The sequence below is a fragment of the Acytostelium subglobosum genome, assembly GCF_000787575.1.
Source record: "Acytostelium subglobosum LB1 DNA, scaffold: scaffold33, whole genome shotgun sequence".
NCBI lineage: Eukaryota > Evosea > Eumycetozoa > Acytosteliales > Acytosteliaceae > Acytostelium > Acytostelium subglobosum.
This window is the reverse complement of record NW_012236500.1, coordinates 269214-295560: the sequence shown is the minus strand read 5'-3', so window position 1 is coordinate 295560 and position 26347 is coordinate 269214. Positions and strand designations below refer to the sequence as shown.

The following is a 26347-nucleotide window of genomic DNA, read 5'->3' as shown; positions in this document are numbered from 1 at the left end:
AGTTATTATTACAAATGTGTAAGATGAATCATGTATTATTTGATCCGATGTCATATTAGATATGACCCACAAGGATCAAATGTGGTCCTCTTAGACACTTACAAATATAGATAATAATAATATTATTTGAATGATCGAGAACAGTAATCAAACCATGCTTGTGTGTGTGAGGAGTGGGGGTTGTGGGGTTGATCAACACTACAACGACTTCGTCTTTGCAGCACACCCACCACACACTCAAAGTTTACCCTTTTTAGGAACATGTTACTCAACGATGAACCATCAGATTAACACTTATATCCAAGGACATGGGTGCTTGAAGACATGTGGTCCAAGAGAGAGAGAGAGAATGTAAGGGGATGTTATTACTTGAATGTGGAGTTGAAGGTTGTTGGTTGGAGGAAGAGGGGAGTAGTAGGAGACTGAGTCGACAGTTGTGTACGTATATATATAATGTGATACAACAGGGGACTGTAAAACTTATGATGGTAGGTCTCCGTTGAAATTGGCTATGCACAAGGCCATCGAAGCCAGTGTTGCTACACATTGATCCATCTCTTTGGGGTTGACCTTGTCAATGGCATCACCCTCTGAGTGATGATACCAAAAGTACTGTGTCATGTTGACGACCATGTTGGCACCGGGTATCTTGTTGGGAACGATCAGGAAGCTGTTGTCCTCGCCCGAGTCGCCCGTGGTGATGTTGTTGGCGCCCAGATCCATGAGTACCTCATCCGACAGCTTTTGAAGTGCACGCATCGTTGCCGAGGACGCGCCTTGCACGGCAAATCCAAGAGGCTGGGTGGCACCATTGTCCGTCTCGATCGAGAAGAATGTCTCGTTCAAATGGCTTTCGGCATAGGCCTGGCCACCTGCAGCACCGTTCTCCTCGTTAGTCCATCCGACAACGCGGATCGTCCTTCTTGGTGTGATGCCCAGTGACTTGATCAGACGCACGGCCTCCCACGCCACCATGATGCCTACTCCATCGTCGACGGCTCCTTGGCCCACGTCCCAACTGTCGACGTGTCCACCAATGACGACCACTTGCTCGGGCAGGTCCGAGCCTGTGACCTCTCCCATCACGTTGCGGGATGCGGCCAGCTGTGGCATTGTCTGTGCCTCCATGTAGAGATTGATCTGGATGGTCTTGTTCATGTTGAATATGCCTTGAAGCAGATCTGCATCCTCCAAAGTGATCGCTGCACATGGTATCTTGGGATGTGCCTCGTCGTAGTGCAAAGTGCCAGTGTGTGGAGTGCCCAGAGAGAAAGGAGTGACTGAGCGTACCAACGCAGCGATGGCGCCGCAGGCTGCTGCTGCAGATGCGCCACCCGAACGATAAGAGACTGTTGCCGAGTAGTTTGTGAATGGTGCGTTGAACACCACGATCTTGCCAGTGCAGTTTGGATAGTTGATAGTCAAGTCTTCGAAGCTGGATACAACAATAGCATCTGCTGTGATGCCATTCTATGAGTTGTGATTGATTGATTGATTGATTGATGTGTTAGTGATGTGTCACGTGATACCAACAACAGCGACAACAATGACATACGGATGATGTGTTGACCGATCCACCAAGACCAAGTATGTTCATCTTCTTTGTGTATGGCAGTTGGATCGAGGCGTATTCATTGCCACGAACCCAATGTGTGACCATGACGGGCTGTGTCTGAACGTTGTCCAAGCCATCGGCAGTCATCTGCTCCTGTATCCAGGTTATCGCCTGTTCCAGTGAACTTGAACCAGACAGTCTGTTTCCGAATGAAATACACATAGTTGACAACTTGCTAAATGCCATCGTACCTTCCAGTGCTACGCTAACCAATCTTGCTCCATCAGTTGAGCAATTATCCGATAGTACTTGTATTGGTTTGTCTTGTTTGATTTGATTTAGTTTGATGTCAGAGTCAGTTTGATTCATTGATTGATGTAAATATATAACATACAATGTAATATGACCACTGGTATTACAGTAACTGCTATGATACATATAATTACAACTGCAACTACAATGAGTATGACCTTGTTTCTCTTTGCCCATGCCGAGCTAATGATGGACAATCAAAGGATATGTTAGTTGAGTTGATTGAGCTGATTGAGTTGAATGAATGAGTCGAATGAATGTGATGATCACATACCAATTGCGAAGAGTGAACCCTGATGAGAAGCTAGAGGTTGGTGCCTTTCCTTTGCTACTCAGTCCATTTGGTAACAATAGGTCATTACGTTCATCATCGTCATTATCACTATATAGAGCAGTATAATCCATGTTTGTTGTTACACCTATCTATTATGTATATATATATATATATATATATATACAAATAAATATCTATTTAGATAAGATAGTAATGTTGTTAATGTGTGTTTGTTGACAACAATGTGTGTGTGGAGGATATCGTTTTGTTGTCAACAGCGACTGGACATCGGATGAGAGACAAGTTCGAACTTGTGTGTTTTTCAAGAGAAATGGATACATGTGGGTGAGCAGTAAAGGTTGGACGAAGAGTTGGGGTCAAATGAATGAATGAATGAATGAATGATGGATTGATGGATGGTAGACTAGTCATTGACTGATGAAAGCTGGGGAAGCAAACAAGTTTTTTGGATTTATTGATTGCTAATGTATATGTAAGTAGCATATATTGTAGTTTTTTGATTGATTGTGGATTGGTCCCAAGTATACTATACTTGAGGTTTGTCTTTGAGAAGGAAGGAGGAGGTGTAGTTTGATACAGTGGAGGGAGAAGGTCACTTCGGTAGATTGAATGATTGAATGATTGGTTGTGATATCGTTTCGTTTCGTTTCGCTTTGGGGATAAGATGATGATCATTAATCACCGAGCTTTGGAGCAAGGAAGAAGCTCAGGTAGCCGAGCTCCTCGATGGTGTACTCTACGACGACTGGGGCACCCTCACTCATCTTGATGGTGACGATTGGGGACAATGGTGTGGCCTTGGTGAAGTAACCGAGGAACTTGAGGGCGACGTTCAAGGTGACTGGCTCCTTGGAGTCGATGGTGGTGGACTCATCGGCGGGGACAGAGGTGTCAGAGGTTGGGCGCACGGTAATGTTACCAGAGCCGACCTCACCGGTGGTAGAGAACTTGACGCCCTCCTTGGTGGCAGAGATGGTGACGACCTCACCGAGAGCAGACAGATCTCTGCAGATGCGCTGCAACTCAGTAGATGGCATCTTGATGGTGACAGAGTAACCAGAATCCTTGATTCCGTACTGGTCCTGGTCCAGCTCCAACAACTTGATCTCAAAGTCACTGACTCTGTCGTGCTCTTTAAAGTAGAAGAGATGAGAGAGATGGGGAGAGGGAGAGAGATAGAGAATGAGAATGAGTATGTATGTTAGTATGAGAAATCAATCAGAATAAATATTATATGTATATACATACTTGGACTCTCAAAGACGAGAGTGAGGGTATCTGGCTCATCACGAGCCTTCAGGGTGAGTGTATCGTCATTGCCGGCACACTTCAACACCTTGGACAAGGCACCGATGGACAGACCGAGGGAGATGGAGCGGTCGCAGCTGAAGTTGTCGAAACCGTCATTACGGAGCAACAGGTTGATCAAGGTAACACGGGCAGAGTCCATTGCCTGCAGTGAGATTCCAGAAGGGCTGCAGTCAAAGTTGGCAGACTCTACGAGGTCCTTAATCGACTCCAATATCTTCTTGAAGAGGCTTGCTTGGATTAATCTAGCGTCGAACATTTTTGTTTGTTATATAATTATATATGTATGTGTATATGTATAAATGATAATAGATTGAGTTGTGAATGACAACTTGTGTATGTGTGAGTGTCTTTGTTTGTTTGTGTGTGAGTTGGTTGAGTTCGTTCCAATAAATTGAAATTTGGCGCTTTGGATCATCATGGCGCCCGAATTTGAATTTTATTGATGTACATCAGTTGTGAATTAATATGATTGGATGAATAGATTTGATCGTTTCCAAACAGTCACTGTCACAATCACATGTCCACCTACCTACCTACTTCTTTTGAAATATACAATGTATGAATAATGGTGGACTAGACCCATATTGATGGTAGTTCATCGGACTAACTAACACAGTGTTGAGGGTTCCTGGCGTGTCCGGTTGCCGTTCAAGATCCAACCCATCCATAAAAGGTAAGTGATCTTAATATAATATATTCAACATACAATCAATGTCAGATCGTAATAATGTCATCACGGGGAATGAATATATAACATGTATGACATGTCATTGTAACTGTACTTCTACACTCACACATACACACAATCAAAAGATATCACACACAGACAATCACTTCCACATGCACAGACAAACACTCACACACATAGTCAAAGGTAATGTCATACTACACTTCAAGGTAACGGAACAGTCATGTTCACTATGAAGATGACATGTCATCCTTGAATTAACAATCAATTTGGATTGGTCAAGACATGTGATGTAGATACAAGGAAAGGTTTAATTCCATCATCCACTGATCTGATTCATATAATTAATTAATTAATTTAATTAATAGACGTTACAGAGAGAGAGAGAGAGAATGAAGCTACCTCAACTACTACTATGGCAAAAGTTACATGTTACTGATTGGAAAACAATATTATTGTTATTGATGGCCATGCTGTCTTTGGTCTCTGTAGTGTCTGGTATGGACGATGGCGACTTTGACACTTGTCTAGGTGCATGTTTCCGTGGCAGTCAATCATTCAAGGAATACTGTAGATTCGATCTCAAATGTTACTCTACCTACTTGGATGGATCACATCAAGGATGTGAATGGATCTGTACCAAGTTGACTTCACCAAATGATGGTCAGACTCTTCCACCTCCTCCCAACATACCTTTATCAATTGGTAAGTATAATCAATTCTATTTTGGAGTAATTCAATTAACTTATTCTTCTCAACTCAATTAATTATTTAGATTCTCTCCTTCAAAAACTTCCTTTATCCAAAATTGTAGGGGAGAGGAATAATAAATAATCCTTAATTAATTCATGATTGGACAATCATAAATGATGGGAGTGATGGGTTGGGCACAGTGTCCAACCATTGGACCTTTCACAAAGGTGTGTGTTGCCCCATTAATGATTTGATTGACCAAAGTACCTATTTTTGGAACTTGAAAAAAATCGAATTTCTTGTGTAATGACGAGCTTTGAGAATGAATGGAGCCCGACGATGCCAAGTGTACCTCCTCTCCCCACTTCCCAAATTGATTAGGCTTTGCTAGCAAGTCAATCAATCAACCGAGCGTATACCAACATTCACACTCCACTCCAAATATATATGTTTAAGTAATAAGTAGTAGAAGTTAGTAGTTGTATTAGTACCAATCAATCAATCAATCAATCGAGAAACTTTTAGAGAGGAAGTGCCAGGTATACGATTACGATTTGTATATCAAGGACGACGACGACGGACTTGCCAGACAGGACATATTCATTGGTGACCATTGGCAGACAGATAGACACAGCAGACAGATCGTCGCACCTATCTTGTCTACGGCATCCATCTCGAATCAATAGACATATATTACTATGATAGCAGTTTAAGTTGTAGTTGTAGCAGTAGTATAACAAGTAGTAGTAGTAGCAGTAGCAATAGTAGATAGTAGTAGAGGTAATACACACAACTACCATATCAAATCACCATCACATCATTATCATATCACTCATTTCATTCAACTCATTCATTCACTTTCTCACACCTCAATCAATCAATGATTAACATAATCGTTGTGATGTGTGTGAGCTTCCATCACCATCACTCAACATCACACACTCATTCATCAACATCAAGTTTATAAGTGTCAATGAATATTGTTATACACATATATAAATGTGCTTTATCATTAATGGGTCATATCATATATAATCCCCACTACTACTTCCCGATGCCACTACACGAGTGTGATTGCCAACAACAAGACACCTACCTCTATCGTCCGCCCTTAGAACACCACACACCAATTCGCACCCTTGCCATACATGTCATCCCTAACCCGTCCATCACATTCGTCACACACTCGAGTGAGAGATTACCATCCACCACACACCACACCTAAGTAAGAATGAATGAATGAATGATTGATCAATAACCAAACAACTAAACACAACTACTACTCCTTATGGTGATTGCCATGGGTCATGTGAGAGAGTAGTAGGTGTGCATATGCTACTAGCCTGTCCACCATTGGGGGGTCCGCCACCCACAACCTCGTCATTCACGTGGATGAGGTGATTGCTTGGTGGATGGATTGATGGATAGTTGGATTGATGGTTGAGATGTTAGTCCAAATTTCCCTGTTTGTCTGGTCTGGTCTAGTCTGGTCTCCAACCTCAACCAACTCCATCATCTCCTACTTCATCTCCATCACCATCACATCTATCTCTAACTATATCCTTTCTTCTGTCTGTCCACTGTCTTGTCCTCAATTAATCAGTCATCATTCAATCAATCAATCACAAAGTCTAATCAATCAATCTATCCATCAATAAATAGTATAATATAATATAGATGGATAAATTGGAGCAACAACAACAACAGTTGCCATGCAATGTGGCAACGATGACCACATTAAAGACAACGACGACTACCACCACGACAACAATAACAGAACATAACTTCTTGGTTCCATCTGGACAGGATGTCCCACTGATAGTCATTTCACCAAAGCTTGACGGCGCATCACCTTCGCCCTCGACCTCGCCCTCACCCTCGACCTCACCCAACAACAAACAGCAACAACTCGATGTATGCGACACAACAATAACAGGAGGAGTAGACAACATAGGCGATGTCATTCAATCATCATCAAATCTGACAGAGTTGCCAGACACTGCGAGCAGCAGCATCACAAACAACAATAGCGATATATTATACAAGGGCACGCCATTGATAGTGGATGAATGCCAGCTGGAACAGTTACACATTAGTGCGTTGGGCCGCACTTCAATCTCACCGCCAGAGATATCTCTGGTAACAATGATTCCATCCGCGCCAGAGTCTGCGCAGCCAACAGCCCCCGCCACTGCAACAACTGGCGCGACAACAACCCTGACGACCACCACCACGACGACTACCACACCACAACAACAATCATTCACTCGCCAGCAGCAGCCACTGGTGTCACGTAGCCCATCTGTACCCATTATCAGACAGCGCGTACCAAAGCCCAGCCGCCACAAGTCGTCGTCTTCTGGCGAGCGTTCTTTGCTGCATGCCGTGTTGGTGCAAGAGGAGATCAAGACCCTCGTCAACCAGGAGGACTTTAATGCTCGCGACACAAATGGCAACAGTTTACTACACAGGGTATCCATCATTGGCTCGATCTTGGCCATTCGCCATCTCGTCCTTCGCGGAGCACGCGTCAACTCGGTGAACAACAGTGGTGTCACCCCACTGCACTACGCCGCGTGCGCCAATCCCCAGAGCGTGGAGATCCTGCTCTACTATGGCGCGATGCCTAACGCCAAGGACAACAACAAGGAGACACCACTGTTCTACGCGGTCGAGCGTGGACAGTTCGCAACTGTGTCTCTGCTGCTGATGCGTGGCGCCAAGGTCACCACCACCAACAAGTCATTGGAGCGCAATGCCGTACACGTGGCCGCAGTCAAGGGCTATGTCAGCGTAATGAAGTTGTTGCTGGACTTCAAGTCTTTGGTGGCCTCGGCCGATGTCAATGGCTCGACACCTCTACATCTCACCATCCAGAACTGCCCTTCGTACCAGAGCATGCTCGGATTTGGCAGTCCGGTCGCAGGCTCCAACTATGACGCCTACATGTCGTGCTGCGAGTTGCTGCTGGCGCGTGGCGCATCCATCTCAGCACAGGACAACCAAGGTGCCACTCCACTACACATTGCTGCGCGCCAAGGAAAGAAGAGTATCGTTGACATCCTCCTCTTTTACTGCAAGCAACAAAAGAAGAAGACTGGAGCGGCATCAACTGCGTCTGGTGGTGCAGGAGCTAGTTCAGGCAAGGCCTCCAGCTCCAAGAAGGACTCAAAGGCTGACAGTGTATTGTTCATCGTAAGTAGCAAGCCAGGGAACTATTCCAGCATACTCAACATACTCACTCACTAACTCATCACTTGACCAACTCTAGACTGACAACAAGGGTAGACTACCAATACATGAAGCAGCAATTGGCGGACATGGAAGCCTTTTGGAAAGCCTGGTGGCTACGAACAAGAAGTGCGCGACAGCCCCAGATAACATGGGAATGACCCCATTGTGCCTGGCATCATTGTTTGGACACTTTGATTGCGTAGAGCACCTGTACAACTACCAACACATCAAGTCAAAGCATGGACATCATCATCAATCACGTCTGTTTGGCTCGTCTATCGATGGCACCAAGACACCAGTTGACCCCCTGGGCAATGACCTGCGACTGGCACTGGACGGCGACTACTATGACATTGTGTTTGTTGTCGATGGCCGCGAGATCTTTGCTCACTCTATCGTCCTGCGTCAGTACAAATTCTTTATCGACCTCTTACACAGCCACCGCTCCGTACACGGTGGCCTGCTGTCCACTGGTAGTGGTAGCGCTACGATGCTGCCGCACCCGCATTCATCGCAGCAACAGCAACAGCAGCAGTACTATATGGGCACGTATGGCTCGCAGTACAGCTTCAGCTACTCGCGCTCACACTCGCAGGACTCGTCACTGTTCTATCACTACAACTACGACTCGTCGTATGGAGAGGACGACTCGGACTACCACAACAGCATTGGTCGCATGCGTACTCGATCGCGTATGAATAGTATATTCAACCTCAGCCAGGTGTCCCGTGTACCAATCACAGAGAAGGGCGTCAGCTACGACCTGTTCAAGGCCATCCTACACTTTGTCTACACAAGCGAGATCCCTCGTGAGGTCATCAGCACACCAGGCCGTCTGTCTGATATGCAAGAGGTGGCCGCGCAGTTTGGACTGGAGGCGCTGAGTAACCTTTGTCTGGACACACTGGCAAAGCACTCGCAGGGCAGACTGGGCACGCTCGAGATGGCCAAGTATATGTTGCGCCAGATCAACTCGCGTCACGCCTCTGACGTGCTCATACTCTATGATGGTGGCGCGATCCATGCGCATAGCATGGTATTGGCGAACCGCTCAACATACTTCAAGCTGCACTTTGAGTCACATCCAATGCAGTCGCGCTCTACTATCTCGTTGTTCCAATCGACTGGTTCGTCCACACCCAGTGGCTACAACAACAGCACGATTAGTGGACCCTCTAGCCTCCTGCGCAAGATGTCCGTAGCATCATCATCCGGTTTCAGTGACGTCGCCCTGACCAACGGCTGGACGATCGACATCCCCGACGCATCACAAAAGGCCGTCATGACAATGTTGGAGTACTTGTACGCCGGATGCATGCCGTCTGCCTTCCCTGCCAGCACGGCCGTCCCATACACGGCTGCTGCTGCTGCGGCCGCCAACAAGAGCAGCCCAGACATGGACGTCATTGACATGCTGCTGCTCGCCAAGCTGGCCTACACTCTCAACATGCCAATGCTTCAACAGTGTAGCGCCATGCTTCTGTACAACATTCTAGACCCGTTCGTTTTGGTGCAGGTCATCAAGACCGTGTTCACGTTCGAGGGCAACCCTGGTGGATGGGGCCGTACCACATCATTGGAGCCAATGTGGAGCGTCTGTTTGGACTGGCTGGTGAAGAAGAGCAACTGGGGCGAGATGATGAAGGATAGCGCATTCCTAGAGTTTGGCGCCAAGTTCATCAAGGACGTCAAGAGGGAGCGCAAGGGCAGGAAGAAGCACAAAGTCGTGCCAGTAGTCACAAAGGAAATGAAGGAGAAGGAGGCCAAGGAGAAGGAGAAGGAAAAGGAGAGAGAGAAGGAGGCAAAGGAAGCAAAGGAGAAGGCCAAGGTGAAAAAGGGTGCATCATGGTATGGCAAGCCCAAGAAGTTGTTGCGAACAATCTCCTCGGCCAAGTTTGTCCAAAAGTCCAAGTCCAGCGGCAGTCCAAACTCAAGTCCGCCCTCATCCCCAGTACAAAGTACTCCTCCTCCAGCTATCCCAGAGCAAGACGGTATCCAGCCACAGCCACAGCCACAACCTCAGCCACAACAACATCATCATCATGGAGGCAATAGATTCAGATCACTACTCACTCACACAGCATCATTGTCCAAGCTTGTATCCAAGAAGTCACCAAAGCGATCCAAGTCATTCGTCGCCTAACCCGACGAGACTGACTACTCAAATGTAATACATTAAACATAATAATATATAGTTGAGCGTGCATCCGATGCATTGCTCTTTCTCAATGGAATGAATCAAAGGGACATCATCATTACATCCTACAGTTTACTTAGTAGTGCAGCTTCGACTTCCTTCTTCTTTGTCTTGTACTCAATCTTGATGACATTGCCAAAGCTTGAACTATGAATATTCAATGCCCTTTGAGTTGAGATGATCGCTTGTTGTATGTGCGGCTTCATTGGAATCGCCTCTTGTAGAACAGTTGCCAAGGAGAACCAATGTCTTTTCCTCTTGTCCGCTTCATCAAACTGTTTCTGTTAGTTTGGTTGTACAATAATGTTAAGTAAATGAATGAATGGATGTAGATGGAAAGGACATACATTAACTTTCTTTACATATAATACATAGTAGGTAAGGTTGCATTCCTTGTGGTGATCGGCTACTTCTAGCGGAGGGATTGACTTGGCAAACTTGCCTTCCAGTCCAGCCTCTTCAAAGGTTTCACGCTTTGCCGCTTCTTTCTTTGTCTCGCTCTTTTTAATTGAACCTTTAGGGAATACCCAAGAGTCGCCACCGCCACTAGTAACCAACATCACTTGGAAGTCTATCGTGAACAACTTTGCCATCTCGCCATTGCTCAAAGCCACCTGCTGTGCAAGTTTCTTCTTCTTTATCCTCAGCGGTATGCAACCAGATTGTGGCTTATAAGCTGCACATTGATACATGACTGACGCTAATGATCTGGAGATGTCAAAGTCCATCTGGCAGCCAGTGTTATCAATCAATCACTTTCCTCTATTCTATTCTCTCGCTAAGTTCTTGAGACTTTATTATTATCTTTGTAATAATAACAGTTAGTATCTGTTTGTTTATGTGTGTATGTATCAGTGTAGTGTGTATGATTGATGATTGATTTGGTTGTTATACACAACGAAGTGATATCACCTTCATTTGTACAATCTTTAGATCGATTGAACACGTATATACCTCGAGAGAAGAGGGGGGTTGTTCTTGTTATTATAAGAGAGAGATACAGATAAAGGGAAAGGGTGAGTGTAGAGATAATGATCTTATAACAACACACACACACACCCTAATCAACTCAACTTCACACAACCCATCTCCGACCACCCACTTCATCTTAATCTTACCTTTTGACCCAACTACAACCAATCCGTTCATTAATTCATTCATCTATCCATCCTTAGTCTTTACTCTTTCCCTCGTTGGAACCCAATAATAATAATATATCTTAAGTTGGTTGCGAAGCATTATAATATTATGTAAAGCGGTATGTTTATTGGATGGATGTAGATGCGCCATGTCCGCCACTCTGTTGCTTGCAACCTAGAAGTTCTCCTTGTGAAACTTGAATCGAACTCCATTGATACGCAAAGAGCTATAATACTTGCACTGTCTATATAATTCCTTTGACAACTCTGCAGGTCCACAACAATACAATCCAATTGCTATTTATATAGATTAGGTTAGGGAGTTAGCTACATGAACATGGGGATCGATTGATTGATTGATTGATGAATGGATTGGATACTCACTCTCATTGGGATACTTGTTGGCATAGTAAGAGAATATTACATCCCAGTTGGGTCGTCCCCAATGTGTCTTGAATGGTAGGTTGGTAGTTGGATCATATCCTTGGTCTTTGAACATCTTCTCCAGACCATTCCAAAGTAAGTAGATCCTAGCATCATTCTTTGGTATACATTGGGTTGTAAAGGTATGTAAAGATATCTTTGGTATCTGATTACCAGTCCTCGCAACATCTAATTAATCATTCAATCAATTTAGGTTGTTAGATATATGATTGATTGTTTGATTGATTGAATGAGTGTCACTCCCGTCCATAACATACCAACTAATAAGTCATCGAACCATTTGAAGTTGTTGACATCTCTGTTGAGCCAGAAGAAGTGTACTTTTTCAAGCTTGCTGTCGATACCTTGAGTGAACTCGGTGCCATTGTTGGTGGTCTCGTTGGCATTGATCTGTTCCTTCTTCAACTTGATGTCAAGTAGTAACGATGCCATGGGCGCCACACCAATGCCCGCTCCAACCAACATCACATGCTTCTCCTTCATTGCATATTGAGTGGATGATCCAAATGGTCCATCTACATTGATCTCAAAGGTACCGCCAGAGGATGGCCCTCCTTCACCCTTCTCTACATCCTTTGTCTGTTCTCCTGCCGTCTGTGTCTCGAGATCTCGAAGGTAGTCGTGTAGCTGTTGTGTCCATCCACCAGTGACTCGCATGTGTACGCTAACCGTGGACTCCATTGGGGATGATGTCATGGTGAATGGATGCCATTGAAGCTTGGATATCTGTGGCACATTGATCAAGATGAATTGGCCAGGTTTGTACTTGAACGAGCTTGGTCTGGCGAATGTAAGATTGATCACTCTTGAGTTCTTGAGTGAGCAGTTGACAACTGTGACACGATGAGTCCTCTTGAACAGACGGAAGGCACGATCCACAACATACAACACTGCTGGAAGTATGAACCATTGCCAGAACGAAGCGGGGCATATCCACCCCTTGCATCCATGTATCAACAACAATGCATAGAATACAATGAACAAGTGATGAGTGTAATAGAAGCCCTAACAATTTGGTGTATGAGCTTGTTAGTCCAGTTCAGTCCAGTCGCGTCCCATCCAGTCCCGCAACATACCTCGAAGAACCTCTGTCTGAACCTCTTCTGAGATGTGATGCCAATGATTATGAGGATACCTAACATGATCATACCGGTGATGCCTGGAACACTTCCAAACATCAATGATCCGTAGGTGGGCCGTGTGGTGAATCTCTTGCCAAGACCTTCAAAGAACATCTCGTCGTTCTTCTTCATCGCCACGTAGAATCCAACTCCCCATCCAATACTATGTATCAACGAGGCAATTGTGATGACTGCAGCAAACAACTTGTGAAAGGTCATTGATTTGTCCAGTGGGAATATATGCCTCAGCCTAGTTCCACGCATCCATGTCGCCATCTGTTTACACATTGTCAACACTATCACTGATGCATTGAACTTTACCAAAGTGGCAGCCATCCTCGTTACATAAAGTCCAACACCAAACAAATCTACCTGTCTAATATTATGTGTTCGAGCTTCATTTGATTGATTGTTAGTTTAGTGATGATTCCTGGTATTATTGATCGATCAAACTTACTTGTGTAGAATGAATAGAACATCAATCCAATGTTGATTAGACAAAGTAATCCGATGTAGAATGCCTTGATTCCCTCGATCCTGAAGTATGTACGAATACCATGGCTCTGTTTGATTGATTGATTGAATGAGTTAACGATTATTTCCTAATATGTACATCAATCAGTGGATACTCACCTTTAACGAGTCAGTATCGATCGCTGGCTTGACTGGAGTGTTGGTCGCATCAAGGATCATCTCCTCGCGGAACTCACTAAAGTCAATACGTCCATCCATGTTCTTGTCGAATTGTTCAAATAGGTTGTCAACGAGGTTCTCCAAGGTGAGCTCGGACAGTTCAAATCCATTCTGTTTGGTTCGATAGTAGAGTGCACTCTTTAGGTCGTATCGATCGATGTATCCCTTGTTAAAGACATCGTATAGATTGAATATACTCTGTATCCTATCCTCCTTTGTTCCAATCTTTGACATCAACACATAGACATAATTGACCAATTCGAACAAGTTGATACTAATATCCTTATCGCGTCTCATTCGCCTCAGACTCTTGAACCTGTATGATTTGGACTTCCTATTATTGGCTCGAACTACATTGTTGTTGGGGATTGTGTTGGAGTCTGTGTTGGCGTCTGTATTGGTGATAGTGTTGGAGTCTGTGGTGGGGTTGGGGTTTGGTTGGTTCAGGCGATCACTCAATGCCTGGACTCGACTGGCAGTCCACTGATGACTGGTATGTGATTGTGATGATGATGTTGGTGTCGTCTCGGGTGTGGTAATGGTACTATCTATTATATGTTCTGGTTCTCGGTCTGACTCACTATCCGAAGTCATTGGTGATGATAATATTTCTACAACCTCTGCCATCTTTGATCGTTGCTCCGGGTAACACTCTGATATGATGCCAGGTGATGGATGTGTGACTACCACAGGACTGTCCTGTCCAACCAGTTTCCTGTCCCAAGGACTCTCTGCCGCTGATAATATAGAGTTGCTGTCTGGACTGCTCGTAGTACTACAGCTGTTGTTGGTATTGTTGGTGGCAGTAGTACATGAACTTGATGGATTGGACAGTGTTGATATATCGCTTCTTGGACTGTCTTGATTGTGTGATGGTATCTCAATTGGAAATGATCCATGGATAGGGTCCCTCAATATATTCGATTGTGGTGATGCCCCTGATGTGCTACTACTATTATCACTACTATCTTGTCCACCTGGATTGTACCTGAAACTTGTATTACTATTATCGCTATTATGACTACCTCCACTTGTATTTATATTGTTATTATTGTTGTTGATGATGTGATTATTGATGTTGCCCCACTTTATCTTTGGAGGTTCCCTCGTTCCAACTGCCATCTTGTTGTTGTCACTGTTGTCTTTGTTGATCACTGCTGCTGCTGGCTTATGAGGGAATTGAAAACTCCTCCTGAACATTTGTTCAAAGACTATAAACATTGTATCACGAGTATGTGTCTCCTGTATCTTGAACAATATTCCAAATGTCTCCTTATCAATTGCCAAATATCTCTTTCTATCATCCATAGTCTTACACCTTATATATTCTCTAATTGTTTGTTCATTCTCTATTTTGATTATGTTTGTTTGAATGGGTGAGGTGAGTGAGTTGAGTTTGAATGATGAGTTTGAGTTGAAGTATGAGATTGATCTAGGTACCTTTATACTTCTGTACTAATAGAGTTTGAAAGTCTGTTGTCAACATATTGGATGAGTTACTTCTGTTGACACCTATCTGTGGCAACTCATTTAAACTTGATCCAAGCATAGGATTACCCAACATTTCGATTATGGGATGTCTAAACTCCTGTATCCTTGCTAATGGATTATCCATCTCTATCTCTCTCTCTTGTATATATTATATATATTATAGTAGTAAGTATGATTGATTGATGATAATACTACTAATGTTGAGTAAGTATGTAAGTAAGTAAGTACTTCCTTGTTGATGATTTACTCTACTCTACTCTACTACTTTTACTTTGTTTGATAACTTTTGGATTAGTATGTATGAGTGTAGCGATTGTGTTTGTTGTTGTGTTTGTGTAGTCTACCAAGTCATTGTCGTGGTTGAATGAATGAATGAATGAGGGAATGAGGGAATAGAGAGATTGCACCTACCTTTCGAGTTTGTAGATAGAGCTAGATAGCTTGTTAGGGTCACTTGAGAAGAGGAGGAACTACTGGGTGGCAAACCACGAACTGGTGTTTCGCTCGATATCTACCTAGGGTGGATATGGAACTGCCTGAATGATGATTATTCCATCTATCCATCCATCCGTCCATACATCCAACTCTGTTCAGTCTAGTGCAGTGCAGTGCAGTGAGTGCAGTCAGGTCAGGTGCTACCATTTGCTTGAGTGCCTGCAGCCCGCCAAACAACAACAACAACAAGTTGGTGTGTCAATGATTAATTAAACTCGCCATGTATGTCATGTGTCAGTCAGTCTGTCAGTCATACATATGCAAAGACAAGTCAAGACAATGACAAAATGAGGACATTCAATGTCTGTCCGTCAGTCTGTTGTTGGAAGTGGTAGTGGTGGTCGGGTGTGAGAGTGAGTGTGAGTGATTCGTAGTTGTAGTCGTGTGGTCAATCCCAACATTGACAAGCGAATGTGTATGTCTGTTAGTGTGTGTGTGTGTGTGTGTGCTGGCAATGAATGAATGAATGAATGAATGAATGAATGAGTTGACAGACTATTCACTGACCGAAGACACAAGATATATGGCATCCAGCCCATTCATCTTGATTCAATCAATCCCTGTTTCGAATAAGTGATTGCTTATTTTGTGATCACGATGATGATTGATGAGCGACACTGATCACACCCACAACACATCATCATCATCATCATCCAACTTGAATCTTCCATTATCTTGCTAATGATTCTTTCTTTGTTTGACTGATTGATCACACTTCACTTCATCAAGTTCTCCAACTTAGGTGATTGTTGATCATCACACACTTTAGATCTTAAGTGAAGTTGATTGATTGATGTTGTAAGTTGGTTTAGGTATATGTTATCCCTGGGATACGATACATTGTGACAATGATGATGATCAACTGTAACCTTGGTCTGATTGGTGTACATCTTAGACTTGTCAATGGAATTGTCAAACCACTGTATACTTCATTAGAATGATACATCCAGCTAGTCCAGTTAATCGGAGGTCGAAAATTTTTGGATCGAGTTGTGTATGCTTTGGCCCACTGCAAACATCATTCCTTTGCAAGTCACATCGAGCTTTTGTTGAGATTGGACATTGTTGGGGACCATGTGTGTGTTGGGTCCAATAACGGGGCTTTGATATTTTGGTTAAGGTATCCATCTTGTTGGATAAAATGACCTGATAGCTGATCTATCTTTCATTCAATCATTCATTATATTTATAACTAGTTAGTGATATTATTGTAATAATGAATGAAACAACATCACCAACATCAATACTTAAAGATGATGATGAAGTACATCAGCAGAATCAAACATCTGTAGCATTGGACATTGATTATGGGATACAACATACAGCATCAACGTTGTCATACTCCCCTGCAAAGTCATCTCCCTCGACACATAGTGTAATAATACCATCATCAAAGTCAAGGCGAATGTTAAACACATCAATGCATCGAAGTGGTAGTGGTAGTGGCAGTCCAATCAACAACGACCTTCTTAACAACAACACTCTTAACAACAATAATAACAAACTCAATATTATACAAAAGAGAACGAATATACTTAAAGAGATATTGTCTACAGAGTTGGCATATAATACATTCTTGTCGGTGTTGGTCAATGTATATCTGGCATCACTAAAGACAATGGACATCTTGTCAACTGAAGAGATCGATTCAATATTTGCAAACATCGAATCAATCAAATCTGCCAATGATGAGATGTTGGCCAAACTCAAATCACGTTTGGACACAACATCATCATCAACTTCAATCAGACCCATAGTCACAGTACCCTCACCTTCATTCTCCGCCCCTGCCTCTGCCACTGGCCCATTATCACCTGACACTGTATCATCACAACAACAACAACCCCTGGAAGTTGGCACAATGACCACGACGACGCCCGCTGCTCCTCCTGAGTCCCCGGATCAATCATCCATGGATCAATTATCCTTGGAGCAATCAGTATCAACATCTGGAACAACCCCTTCAGCATCTTCCATAATCATACTATCAGACATATTCATTGAGTTGGGACCATTCCTAAAGATATACTCCATCTTTGTACACAACTATTACAACAAAGCACTCAAGGCCATCAAGCATCACACAACAAACAGCAAGAAGTTTAGGACATTTCTAAATGTATGTACTCTTGATTGATTGATTGATTTAATGATTGAATGATCACTGACATCCATTCCACTCCTCATTGTAGCAATGTAAATATAATCCCCAAGCAAAGAAGTTGGACTTGAATGATTTGATGATCATGCCAGTGCAGAGATTACCAAGATATATCTTGTTGCTGGAGGAATTGATCCAGTACACTCCTACCAATGAGAGTGAGCGCGAAGGTCTCATTGCAGCCAAGCTCGTGATGAAAGATGTTGTATCATATGTAAATCAAACAACCAACAACAATGGAGGCGACAACGATTCCCAAATATCATTGGCAGTAATCCAACAAACACTTGGATCAAAGGCAGCTGTAAGTCCACCCTCCCATCATCAAATATCACTCTATCACTAACTCACTAACTCATTCAATCAATCAATAACACTCAAACAGGATATTATACAACCGAATAGGAAGTTGGTAAAGTCTGCTGAACTTGATCGATTGGTGATCAACTCGGAAGGTGTACCAAAGAAGAAGAAGGTCACAGTATACCTCTTCAATGACATTATCGTCTATGCTGTAAATAACAAGTACTGGAGACAGATCCAGCTATCCGAAGTGTGGATCAAGATCAGGACATTGGAGAGTAAGTACACAAACGTTAATTCAGACTCGAGCTCCACTGACCCGTTCAATCAATCAATCAAGTCTATAATATGACATGCGAGGTGTTCAGTCCTACACTCAGTTGTATATTCTTGATGGATGGAGTCAACACTGAATGGCCATTGTTGATCCAGGAGACGATAAACACTTTGTTGGAATGTGATCAATCGGCCAAAGAGAATAGATTGAAGATATTGGAGAATATCAAGGAACAAGAGGGTTTGACATTCGAAGAGAAACAGTTCTTCTTTGAATCGATGGCTAATGGAGGCAGTGGCACTGTTGGTGGTGTACACTCACCCAAGACATCAAAGCGAAGAAAGGCTCCTCGAGGAGCCTCGTCAAGAGCAAGCGTAAAGGTCGCACCAACCGGTGTGATTGAGGATGGAATAGTGAGCGATCGCAAGAAACGCATCGAGCAACTATTGTTGGAACGAAAGAACATCCTGTCAATGGAGAAGGATGAGGAAGAGGAGACTGCCGTGGAGGGTGGCGGTGGTGTACAGATGGAGGACCTTTATAAAGGTGCTACTCAGCATGATACCAGCTCGCCACTCGCCACCAGCACACCAGAACGATCTAGCAAGCGCCTCGCTGAGACAACCGGATCACCTGCCCATCGGTCCCCATCCCTCACATCCCTACTCCCCACGACCAAGTCCTTCCAACTTCATTCACAAGCCAACAGGCTACAACATGTATGTCCCACGCACCCAATGGCCATGACCGCCCAGCTTACTAATCAATCAACCAACGTTTAGATCGCATTGATGAGGAATGACATCAAGAAGGAAGGATACTTGACAAAGGTGGGCAACTTTGTTAAAACTTGGAAGAGGAGATGGTTCATTCTGGAGAATGGCTATTTGTTCTATTTGAAGCATCAGAGCTCTACGACTCAATTGGGAACGATTCCATTGTTGGGCTCGACGATCGAGTCAGTGTCCTACGAATCAAAGTCGTTCAATGTGGTGACAAACAATCGAACTTACATGATGGTGGCCGACGCCGAGGATGATGTGCGTGAGTGGATCACCGCCATCAACCAGTACTTTGACGAGCGCAAGAGCAATGTTCAAAAGATACGCAGCCAGTTCCTCTCATCAGTTCGTCCATCGCCTTCAAAGGTCGGAGACTCTTGGATACATGCCAATCCAAGTGCAAGGCTGTCAACAAGCATCAACAGTAGTAGTGATAGTATTGAGGACAACTCAATAATGACAACAACGACAACAACAAACTATGCAACTACCAATAGGAAGATGTTGGCCAAGTCTAGATTGATTAGTGAACATCATGAACATGTGGCAGTCAGTGGTATACTACGTAAATGTTCACTGGTCTACTCCAACAACGCATCTGGTGTGCCATCGACACATGCAACAACATCAACATTGGAGGACGATGAAAGCGTAAAGCAACAGCAATCCAACGAACACGACGATGAGGTTGATACATCAGACTTCACCATCACAAGCGATGACGATGCAGATGACGACGACGACGATGATGAGGATGACTCAACTCTCACATCGGATGATGTTGATGACAACTAATGAGGGCAACCATTCAGATTGAATAAAGACCCTTATACACTCCTCCTAGAATGATAATGATGATGGTAGCCAAACGTTTGTTGAGTTGTTATTGAGATGTACATCATTGTTCATGAATGAATAAATAAATGGCTGGCTGCCACGTTCGATCGATCAGTTCTACTCTGGTGCCCTAGGTCAGGATGACTTCCAGCAATGATACCAAGCAGTCTACTCCCATATCCTTCAAAAAGAGTTTAAGGTTGTCTGGATCTGTGATTTGTTTGATTGAATGATTGGATGGGTTAGTTCCAGTTATCCTGGAATTAGACTCGCTGATTATTCGAATAATACATACCAGAGACAAAGAGATTTGTTAGCCTACCGACTATGATGTCCTTCTTGCCACAGGTTACACACTCGATCAGTTCGTTGGTGAGCTCGTCGTAGAGTGGAGAGATTGGACTGAGACTTCCAGTGCTGTCAAAGATTGGCAGAGGTGGTGGAGGAGGTATCTCATTGATGTACTCATCGCATGGTGATGAAGAGTAGACTGCAGTGTCAATCTTGTCCAGCTGTTCACTTCCATTGATTATACTGTCATATGGTCTGAATATTGATTCCCTATTATCTATTATGGTTGTGATCAAGTTACAATAGTTCTGTATCTGATTCAACGAATCTGGTGCTATATTAACAGTATTGCTTGAGTTTGTACTGATTGATCTGATGATGTTTGGCGCGAAGCATACCTGGAGGTGAGTGATTGAGTGATTGAGTGAGTCATAGTTTCCATGCCAATCAATCAATATACATACTCCTAGCGCGACAGAGTTCATCTTGTTGACTTGACTATTTTGTGTGAGTTGCTCGAGGTAACCAATGAGGTAGGCCAACACTCGGATGTTGTCATCTGGAAGTTTGCCAACTAGCTCTTTGATGCCATCAACACGGGTCGGTGTCGTCTTGTTTGGCAATAGCTCAATGGGTACCAGTGGGAACTTGGTCTCCCTCAAGTATAACTTCAGCAGACCAGCCAGATCATGATGTGTATGTGGTATCTCTAAATTCAACTCTGCTGTATTGAGTGATATCCAAAGTGTCCTTATTGTCTCTGCATTTCCATTTATCCTAAAGATACCCTCTGTGTTTACAACTGTTGGGAAGGGGTAAGAGTGTGATCACATGATTGATTGGAATCATTCCTAGGTGGGTGGGGCAGGGCAAAGCCTCACCCCACCCACACACTCATTCAATCAATCACTCGCTCAAACATACCATTTGCATTCTTTAGTGCTCCGATTATCTTGAATACGTTGTAGTAGGATAGATTGGAGGAGTTGTAGGGCGCACTTAGGATGTGTCGCTGGTAGAGTGAGTCACGTGATGGACGATTGGTGAAGAATTTCTTGAGCTTGGTGGAGATGACTGCCGACTTAACATTGGCCTTGGCATCACGGGGTGGAGGTAAAGGTGGAGCTTGTTTGTTGTGTGTGTTGATAGAGGAAGAAGAAGTAGCAATAGTCCTTGGTGTAATTGTTGGTGGTGGTGTAGTCGGAGTTGCAATTGGGATTGGTGCCGATGCTGTTGCAGTCGGAATCTGTAGGGGAGGTGGCAGTGGAGCAGGCTGTGGCATGCCCTTGAACGACAACTGAGTTGTAAGTGGTTTCCTAGACATTATTTGTTTGTTTGTTTGTTCTTTGTATCTGTATGTATATGTATATGTATGATGTAAGTAGTATATGTAGTTAAAGGGCCAAAGTAAACATTGCAAGCAATGATGTTTGCTTTCCGTGTGTGTGATTGGCTGTGGCAGAACCCATCAATGAAGTGGGTCACACGCACCCATCACATGATCAAACGACTCATCGTTCGAAATTTCAAAAAGTAAGATATTTTTAGTTGTGCCTGCCATCCTCATTGACAGGTCGCTCAGGAGGTGGGGCGCCAATGAAGCGCCAACAGTGTACAAGGTCAATCCAATCCAATCCATTGCTGACGACATTGGTTGGGCTTTATTGAAAGTGAGCTGGCGAAGCTGGCTCCGACTTGGACTTACGACTCCTTATTACCTCCTTCATCGTCTCTCTCATCGATAACTTGCTCTTGTGTCTGTTGTTCCTGATGCCATCCAAACTGCGTAGATATTCTCGATAGTCCATTGTGTCACCTGTGTTGTTGTCTTCGTCATCTACCTCATCCTCTGGCAACGTGGTAACATATTGTACAGTGGGGGCTGGTGGCGGTGGCGGAGGCTGTTGTACATTGCCAGTGATATTGTTGTTGTTGATGGGAGTCCCAACACCACCTGCAGCAGGAGCAGCAGCATTCTCTGTTGCTTTGCCCTTCTTGGATGCCTTCTTCTTCTTCTTGTTTCTGATCCTATTGTCATCGATGTGTTGATTAAAGTCTATGTACTCATCGTCTGAGTCATAGATGGATCGAGCCCTGCTGTTGCTGCCACCAATGCTGTCATTGGCATTTCCAGTGCCAGTTCCAGTGTTTGTGCCACTACTACTGGAGCTTAAGGGGAAGCCCCTGCTCACGCCATTGCCATCCATGTACAAATGATAGAACCTGAGCACCTCCTTGTTCTTCCTGATGCTGTTCTCCTGCTCCTCGATATGTTTCTTCAATGATTGAATGATTGCTCTGTTCCTCACCAAGAAGTTGAACTTTGGGAAGAACACCAATGTAATAGTGCTCGCTACGAACAATATTATACACAACTCAATGATCAAGAAGGTTGCTGTTGGATCCTTCCTGAAACTGAATATCAATGGTGTCGATGTTATAAGAATGATCATGTAGTTGTATATCTAATATGGAGAAGGAGAGTGAGTATGATTGATTGAATGAATGGAGTGGAATGAACTTACAAGGATACCAATATAGGTTGCTTCGTTGAATGTACCAGGGACCATCCTGAACTTTCTACACACTACCACAAGGTAACAACCAAACAGAAGGATGACTGATTGGTACACTAGGAAGAGGATCAGGAACACATAGTAGTGATTGGTTCGACAGTAGAATATAGCGTTGAGCTTATCAAAGTCATAATAGTATGATGACTCTGTCTTGACAACTGTTGTACTAAGTACAATGATGATCTAAATATGATTGATTAGTACAATGAATGATGGTGTCAACTGTTGAACACATACAACTGGTATGACCATGAGAACTGCGACGAACTTGAGTAGGTACTTGTTCTCGACGATGGTGTCTCGTAGGTATTCAATGTCCTCGACCAATCGCCACATGCTGAATTGTTTAACAAAGACAGAGTTGGTCACCAAGAATATTGACAAGGGGAAGATGATCAATGGAACATAGCAGTTGATTGTCTTGACTGGTAGGAAGAATGTACCACCAGAGATAACACAGAGGGCGCAGCCAAAGAGGATGATACAGAGGAAGATGGGATTGGAGTACTTGATCACTCTCTTCTTGCGGAATACTATTGTGATCACAAAGCAAAGAATGATGAATACCAGGAGGACACAAAGTATTACACCAGCGATGATCTCTGGTGTTGTAGACACGCGCACCTCGTCCAAGCAGAAGTAAACATATGTCTCCAAGTGTACCATTGAGTCTGGGCACTTGGTAAACTCAATCTCCAAGTAGTATGCACCATCTAGTTTGATTGAATCAGTTAGTAAGGTGATCGAGTGATTGATTGATTGTACTTACAAATGGATGGAGTTGGTACGGATACAAAGGTAAGGTTGCACATCTCGCCAGGGGTGGCAGACATCTTGATGTCTTGAAGGATGGCCTGTCCACTGACGTTTAGTGTGCCAGATGTGACTCCCTCCATGTAGACATTCTTGCATGGTATCATGAAGAAGGCAAGGTCTGTCCTGCCAACGATCAGATTACCAAAGTTGTCGTAGGCCTGTATAGTGATGTTGAACGACTGGAATGGATACAATAGTCTTGGCATCTTGATAAGGAAGTATTCATAGCTGGATCGCGCGATGATCGAGTTGGAGTACGGGTCTGTGTTGTTGAACATCTTTACATCACTGAATATCACTCGATTGGTAACATTGTGATAATAATAGAATAATGGACCGGCTTGTATCGCATGGTTGTTTGAGAATGTCTCTCGAAGGCAGTCAATGTCATTGCCACTCGGTCCCATAATAGTTGAGGTGGTGAGGAATAGGATAGGCCCCCATACCGCCACATTACTTTCATACACGCTCTCTATCATTGCCATTGAACCAGTCTGATCAATCTCGAATACACATCCCCTCTGGATTGAATGGATAGCATGTTAGTACGACTTAATCACTCAATCAATCAATCAATATAAGAGGTTACTTACATTCTTTCCTAAGTTGCCAACGTAGTAGTTGCCTCTGGATAGCACTAGGTATTCGTACCGAGCGAATATAAGTGCATTCTCTACAGTGTTGTTGGTGAGGAAACAATTGTACATCAGTACATGTGATTGATATAGACATGATATCATGTTGGGCGCTCGATTCCTGGTCATGGTAGTGTTGAACAATGCCACAAATGATCCAAATTCCAATAGAATAGCACTGTTACTCAGATGGTTTGGTCCAATATAACATCCTGCAATGGCTATTGCAGCTTGATGCTTAAGATGTACTAATGTATATGGTATATCTATTGGGAATGGGTTGGAATGGATGTTAGCATGATGTATTGATTGAATGATTGACATATATGCATTACATTTGAATGATGAGTAGTATATGACAGAGATGGACATGGCGTTGGAGTAGAAGATGGGACCGGAGAGGTTCCGGAATGAACAGTCGGTAACACGCATCATGCTATAGCTGTCAAAGATACCAATCTGTGCACTGACCACCTTTTTGGAGTTGTAAAAGATACATCGTTCGATAGACAGCGGACTGGAGGCATGCGTCGCGATGATGCCAGTGTTGGGAGCGTAGTTCCTGTCAAAGATGGATTCGTGGATGATGGCCGATGCCTCTGCCGACACAAACACTGCGCCAGATGTCAAGTTGGCAGTGTTTTCGATTAACAAGTTATTATCCATCTCTAGGAATGTAAGGATATAAGCTGCTACTGCTCCACCAACGTTTGCTCTATTCTGAACGAATCGACAGTATTCTATTGTGTTGTATAATCCATCTATAATTGATTGACTGATTGTTTAGTGATTGATCATACCCAAGTTCTCCAGAGACACTTACTGATGTCGATGGCACCACTACTTGCCGCCAGGTTATAATAGAATTGTGAGTAGCTGACTGTACTGTTGGAGAAGTCATTGTGTAGTGCACCGCCCTTCCCAGAGTTTGACCAGTTGCTAATGAATATCGATAAATGGATATATGATATTGAGAAACTACACGATACTGCTCCACCATTCCTACCAGAATAGTTGAGTCTAAAGATTGTTCGAGATACATATAGACGTGCTACACTCATTGTTGTTAGATCATGTCTCTGCGGGGAGAGCTATACTCGACATCCTACGTACCATTGAGGACAGAGATGGCACCGCCAATCTGTAAACTTTTGTTCCTGGCATAGCGTACTCTAGTCGACCAAAACACGCTGCCATTTAACACCCGGGCTACGGACCCGCTCTCATTTGTAAAGCAGTTGCGAACGGATACATCAAACAATGATACAAATGATACATTGGTTATTGTTACCCATTGATCTATTGTGTTTGGCTTTGGTATAAGTATATGTATATGCTTGGAGGAGAAGTACAGTACGTACATTTTCCAAGACCATCTATTACGGTATCGTTCATGGATACTCCTTTGATAATAAATTGTTTGTTACTGGCTATTATGCCAAAGTTATTTGTTGCATTGTATGTTTCGTTGCCAAGTATGATGGCAAACTGTGAGTCGGAAGGCACCCTCGCCTGCCATATATACGGTAAACTGTCCACAGCATATTTGATTGTCCTACATGCTGTAACTGGTGATGAACCACATTCTTCAATGTCCGTACCATTATTACGAACATGTGTAATATGATGATGAGCTGTACATGATCCACTAAATAATAATAATATCAATGTTGTAAATATACTAAATATAATAATCGTCGTCGTCGTCGTCTTGTGTCTATAATATATAATCATTATCTCTATCTATCTATCTATCTATATAACTATGTCCCTTCCTTGACCTATGTCTAACCATTGTCTGTCTATTAAATAATACTATTATTTCTAAGATTACAACAACAACAACAAGGAATATCCTAATGGTATTGGCGTCAGTAATAGCCTCGTCACCATCGCCATCCTCCTGGACATCCTTTGCTTACCTACCCTCTTCTTCTTCTTCTTTCCGTATCATATCGCAGCAGGCGCAATATGAATATTAATATTAATATTTATGATGTT

The 26347-nt window shown here is 43.4% G+C and overlaps 8 protein-coding genes across 8 annotated transcripts; 2 read left to right on the top strand and 6 right to left on the bottom strand.

Moving 5' to 3' along the window:
- Positions 1-480: 480 nt before the first annotated feature.
- On the bottom strand, positions 481-2272 carry SAMD00019534_115910 (hypothetical protein; the record flags this gene model as incomplete). Its single annotated transcript, XM_012893278.1, has 4 exons — positions 481-1470; positions 1556-1878; positions 1950-2050; positions 2142-2272. The coding sequence occupies 4 exons, from the start codon at positions 2270-2272 to the stop codon at positions 481-483; spliced, it is 1545 nt and encodes a 514-aa protein (XP_012748732.1).
- Positions 2273-2836: 564 nt separating this feature from the next.
- On the bottom strand, positions 2837-3729 carry SAMD00019534_115900 (hypothetical protein; the record flags this gene model as incomplete). Its single annotated transcript, XM_012893277.1, has 2 exons — positions 2837-3294; positions 3411-3729. 2 exons carry the CDS (start codon positions 3727-3729, stop codon positions 2837-2839), a joined length of 777 nt encoding a protein of 258 aa, XP_012748731.1.
- A 2802-nt stretch (positions 3730-6531) lies between these two features.
- SAMD00019534_115890 (hypothetical protein) lies at positions 6532-10231 on the top strand (the record flags this gene model as incomplete). The annotated part of the gene is made up of 2 exons (XM_012893276.1): positions 6532-8049; positions 8126-10231. The coding sequence occupies 2 exons, from the start codon at positions 6532-6534 to the stop codon at positions 10229-10231; spliced, it is 3624 nt and encodes a 1207-aa protein (XP_012748730.1).
- Positions 10232-10350: 119 nt separating this feature from the next.
- SAMD00019534_115880 (hypothetical protein) lies at positions 10351-11013 on the bottom strand (the record flags this gene model as incomplete). Its single annotated transcript, XM_012893275.1, has 2 exons — positions 10351-10566; positions 10633-11013. The coding sequence occupies 2 exons, from the start codon at positions 11011-11013 to the stop codon at positions 10351-10353; spliced, it is 597 nt and encodes a 198-aa protein (XP_012748729.1).
- A 586-nt stretch (positions 11014-11599) lies between these two features.
- SAMD00019534_115870 (hypothetical protein) lies at positions 11600-14309 on the bottom strand (the record flags this gene model as incomplete). The annotated part of the gene is made up of 6 exons (XM_012893274.1): positions 11600-11721; positions 11809-12036; positions 12126-12873; positions 12945-13384; positions 13447-13552; positions 13623-14309. The coding sequence occupies 6 exons, from the start codon at positions 14307-14309 to the stop codon at positions 11600-11602; spliced, it is 2331 nt and encodes a 776-aa protein (XP_012748728.1).
- A 2779-nt stretch (positions 14310-17088) lies between these two features.
- On the top strand, positions 17089-19986 carry SAMD00019534_115860 (hypothetical protein; the record flags this gene model as incomplete). The annotated part of the gene is made up of 5 exons (XM_012893273.1): positions 17089-17787; positions 17861-18133; positions 18215-18410; positions 18473-19128; positions 19192-19986. 5 exons carry the CDS (start codon positions 17089-17091, stop codon positions 19984-19986), a joined length of 2619 nt encoding a protein of 872 aa, XP_012748727.1.
- Positions 19987-20158: 172 nt separating this feature from the next.
- SAMD00019534_115850 (hypothetical protein) lies at positions 20159-21643 on the bottom strand (the record flags this gene model as incomplete). Its single annotated transcript, XM_012893272.1, has 4 exons — positions 20159-20238; positions 20324-20717; positions 20784-21121; positions 21244-21643. The coding sequence occupies 4 exons, from the start codon at positions 21641-21643 to the stop codon at positions 20159-20161; spliced, it is 1212 nt and encodes a 403-aa protein (XP_012748726.1).
- Positions 21644-21980: 337 nt separating this feature from the next.
- Positions 21981-25741, bottom strand: SAMD00019534_115840 (hypothetical protein; the record flags this gene model as incomplete). The annotated part of the gene is made up of 9 exons (XM_012893271.1): positions 21981-22784; positions 22845-23078; positions 23133-23608; positions 23665-24232; positions 24305-24612; positions 24682-25107; positions 25170-25366; positions 25456-25645; positions 25708-25741. The coding sequence occupies 9 exons, from the start codon at positions 25739-25741 to the stop codon at positions 21981-21983; spliced, it is 3237 nt and encodes a 1078-aa protein (XP_012748725.1).
- Between the last annotated feature and the right edge of the window lie 606 nt (positions 25742-26347).